The sequence below is a fragment of the Carya illinoinensis genome, chromosome 1, assembly GCF_018687715.1.
Source record: "Carya illinoinensis cultivar Pawnee chromosome 1, C.illinoinensisPawnee_v1, whole genome shotgun sequence".
NCBI lineage: Eukaryota > Viridiplantae > Streptophyta > Magnoliopsida > Fagales > Juglandaceae > Carya > Carya illinoinensis.
The window spans coordinates 38760779-38764869 of record NC_056752.1 but is presented as its reverse complement, the minus strand read 5'-3'; the positions used below and the strand labels follow the sequence as shown (position 1 = coordinate 38764869).

The 4091-nt window shown below is 34.2% G+C and overlaps 1 protein-coding gene across 1 annotated transcript; it reads left to right on the top strand.

The window, feature by feature from the left end:
* Nucleotides 1–425: 425 nt before the first annotated feature.
* LOC122302620 (probable N-acetyltransferase HLS1) lies at nt 426–2943 on the top strand. The gene is made up of 3 exons (XM_043113960.1): nt 426–713; nt 907–1040; nt 1597–2943. Exons 1-3 carry the CDS (start codon nt 522–524, stop codon nt 2513–2515), a joined length of 1245 nt encoding a protein of 414 aa, XP_042969894.1. The 5' UTR covers nt 426–521; the 3' UTR covers nt 2516–2943.
* The last annotated feature ends 1148 nt before the right edge of the window (nt 2944–4091 follow it).

Below are 4091 nucleotides of genomic sequence, written 5' to 3'. Positions count from 1 at the left end.
TGAATATTATATTCTAATTTAATTTCTTAAAGTAAAACAAGAGGTAAATAAAATGTAATTAACATAAAATTTAAGATGAGAACAAATCCTAATTTGATTATATATAATAAATATCTATTAAAAATTTATTGACAATTTGCAAGGCACCTGGCCTTAAGATTGGTCATCAAAAGGCATTTGCCAGTGCCAATTATAAATTGTGGATAAGAATAGGAACAAATTAAAAGTATAAAAAATTAAGGGAAACATACAAATTAGACAAGATTGATATATATATATATATATATATGATATTAATATAAATTTATATGATTTTTTTTTTTTTTAATTTGGGGTCAGAGCCTTGTGGGGCCAAGGGCTTCCCCTTGCCTCCCCCGGCCTAGTCCCTGGGGGCAGCCAGGTCCATTATTCAAAGAAGAGTTCATATCTATCTTCGAGTATATTTCCTTTTCGATGCAGTAGTACTACTACACCTGAGAATTGGTAACCAACTCGATCGCTTGCTTTAGCCCAGTAAGAACATGGTTGACAACATAGAGAAGAAAGTTCTTATAAGGGAATTCGATGAAGACAGAGATATTGAAGTGGTGGGGAAGCTTGAAAGGATTTGTGAGATGGGGTCTAAAACGGGGGTCTCCATTTTCACTAACACGATAGCTATAAGCTGTGACCCTTTATGTAGGATTAGGTTCTACCCCCTTCATGTCATTCTGGTGGGTAACGTCATTATCACTTTTTCCCCCCTTGTATCTTTCCAAATCATGCATTCATTACATCCTTTTATCTCCCCATCTGCTTGCAGATAAGATTTTATTACAGATGTCTATCCCTTACTACTTTTTATCTATTTGTCCTTCTCAAGACCTTATATGTGAATATAAGAATGTTATTGAAAGTGGCCTACAGGTAGCTGAGCTGCTTCAAAATGGGGAGCTTGTCGGCGTGGTTCGAGGATGCATTAAGGATGTCGGGACTGTTCATGGGGAAGCACATGTGAAGATGGGTTGCATTCTAGGCCTTCGAGTCTCTCCTACTCACCGGTAGGTACCCATGCATTTGATTTCCCTTTTGTCAAGTGATCAAGAAGTACTACACATGAAGGATCGATATTGCATATATAGTTAATGATGTGATGATTTGGATTTTTGGGGTGATTAATAATATACATTCATTCATTACATGATTGCCGGGATTGAACCCTTGAAAGTAATTGGGTAGAGAAATTAGGCAAATTTGTCAATTGATCTTGATGGATCCAGCTTACTATTTCTAGGACTATATGTCTGAATAGTAAGGCATAGCAAAAAAACTTGGTTGCTTACTTGGTTTTTGTACAATTGATAGAAATAATTAACATATGGATGGGATTTTATGTCAACAAGCTTGACAGAATTCACTTTATCCGATAGATCTATGTGGCGTTTGAGAATTAATTTAGTTAAAATATAGTAATTCCCAGCTTGTTGACTTTTAACGAGGCAATTAAGATGGATAATCTTAAGCATAAATAACTCGAAAGCAAAATGGGGTTCGCATTAGATATTTATGGTTATTAATAACTTTTTCATGTTGTGTGACTTTTGATGTCTAATGTAGACGGAAGGGAATCGGATTGAAACTTGTGAACTCAGTGGAACAATGGCTACTGAGAAATGGAGCAGAGTACACATTCTTAGCAACTGAAAAGAACAATACTGCCTCTAGGAACCTCTTCACTCTCAAATGCGATTATGTGAACCTTGGTTCGTTAGTCATATTTGTTCAGACAATTGGTTTACCTGCAAAGAATCTCTCCCAAGATATAAAGATAGAGAAGTTACCCATAGACCAGGCAATTTCCCTGTACGAAAAGAGGCTTAGAGACAAACAGGTCTATCCAACTGACATTGACACGATTTTGAAGGAAAAGCTAAGCCTCGGCACGTGGGTATGCTATTATGAAAAAGAGGGTTGGAATATCAGCAAGCTGGAAAGAACAAGTAGTGATCAAGAAACCAGCGCCTCATCATGTATAAAATCCACAAGCTCTTGGATGATTTTTAGCATGTGGAATACTCGTGAAGCTTACAAACTTCAGGTAGGAAAGCCCCATCCACTGTCGACGTTTCTTCATGCAACAAGACTGAGCCATGCAATTACAGAGAAAATCTGCCCTTGCCTAAGAAGGCCAATGAGTAGTAGTAGTAGTAGTGGTGGTCACTCGTTTCAAAGACCAGTTGGGTTTCTCTTTCTTTATGGGCTTCTAGGAGAAGGAGAGAAGCTCGGGGAGCTCATGAAATCGGCATGGAGCTTTGCATCAAATGTGGGTCAAAATGTGAAGGACTGTAAGGTGCTAATCATAACCGAGCTGGGGGTCACTGATCCTCTCATAAAGCATATTCCTCAGGAACCCTCTATGTCACGCATCCATGATCTCTGGTATGCGAAAAGATTGATTCACAACGAGGATATAGATGCATCAATTCTGGCCAAGGGACCAGTTGGGAATGTCTTTGTTGATCCAAGAGACTTTTAGCTAGCTAGCTAGGGTTAGTAGTAGTACTGATCTAGCTAGCTAGCCATATATATATATAGAACTTATGTGCCATGCTGATTGCACACAGCCCCAGGTCGATCAATACCGTTTCAATTAGGAGCTAGCATGTCCCTTAAAAAACCCCAAGTGTTCCACATTTTACATCAATGATTGGTGTCTGTTGTAGTTGTACGTATAAGATGAAGACCTCAATGAAGATCATAAGGGCAACAAGACCAACGATTGTTTTAGTGCCATGCACGATTAATCGAACAAACCCTAGAGATAACATTCATGAACATCATATAAGGAATTAATTATTACTATGATCTGATAGTTATCTGCATATATCTTGTATTTCTTGTAGTTGGACTTTGTACAAATTAACAATTAGTTAGTTGATCAGTTTAAAGTGGGCTTCATAGTTACTTCTCTTCATCTCTCTCTCTCTCTCTCTCTCTCTCTAGAATTATTCATAAGATGCATTTTGAATAGTGAGATGAAATGAGATGGTTTTAGATAAAAGTTAAATAAAATGTTGTTAGAATATTATTTTTTAATATTATTATTATTTTGAGATTTGAAAAAGTTAAATTGTTTATTATTTTTTATGTGAGAATTTGAAAAAATTGTAATGATGAAATGAAATACTTTTACTATCAAAACGGTTTTCAGCTTTGAGAATTTAAAGCATATAATAAGTTCATATAATTTTTTCCTATCCTTTATAAACTTTTAGAAGAAAGGTAGAAGTTGAATTGGGATCAGTATAAAGAAGATAACTTGAATTGAATTGAATTCAAGTTTATTTTATAATAAAAGAATATTATAATTAATATTTTATATTATATTAAATTGTGTTAATTTAAAATATTATCATGTTTTTTATAAAATGAAATAAGTTCTATAACATATATATATATATATATAGAGTGTTTATAAGTGCTACCCAAAGAATGCACGTATATAACAATGATCAATGATATAGGACTTATTTTAGAATAATACTACATGTAGTCGTTGAGTGCGCAAACATCGTGAAATCAAGTCTACAATAAAACTGCTTATTTGTGTTCAATTATTTTCTGCGAAAATGATTATAATTTCATAAAAAAAATGAGTCTACTTTCATCGTAAATAGTCATTATGTTACAAATAATTCGTCACAAATGCTCGTTTTCTTATAGTGCACTTTGAAAAAGAGTAGGCCGGTTTACCACTATTAAAAAATTAATTTGTTTTCATGCAGATCATGTATTTATTCACTTTTTTTAAAATGATTACACGACATTTGTGTATTCAAAACTACAACTATCAGTTCTCTGTATTTTATGTATATTTTTCTCTCCCACATTAGGACTAGAATTCTAGTAGATCTCGTGTTTGGACTCGTAGTATTAATGTAGTAACTCTATTTAAGAGCTACGATAAATTGTAGAGTATAGAACTTGCACTCTAAAAACTTTTTTGTTATCATGTTAAGACGTGTTTGCTCCAACACATGATTAATTCAAAACGAAACTTTTGGGATTTAAAATCTCCGAAATTTTCGATTTTTAGGGCTTAAACACGAATT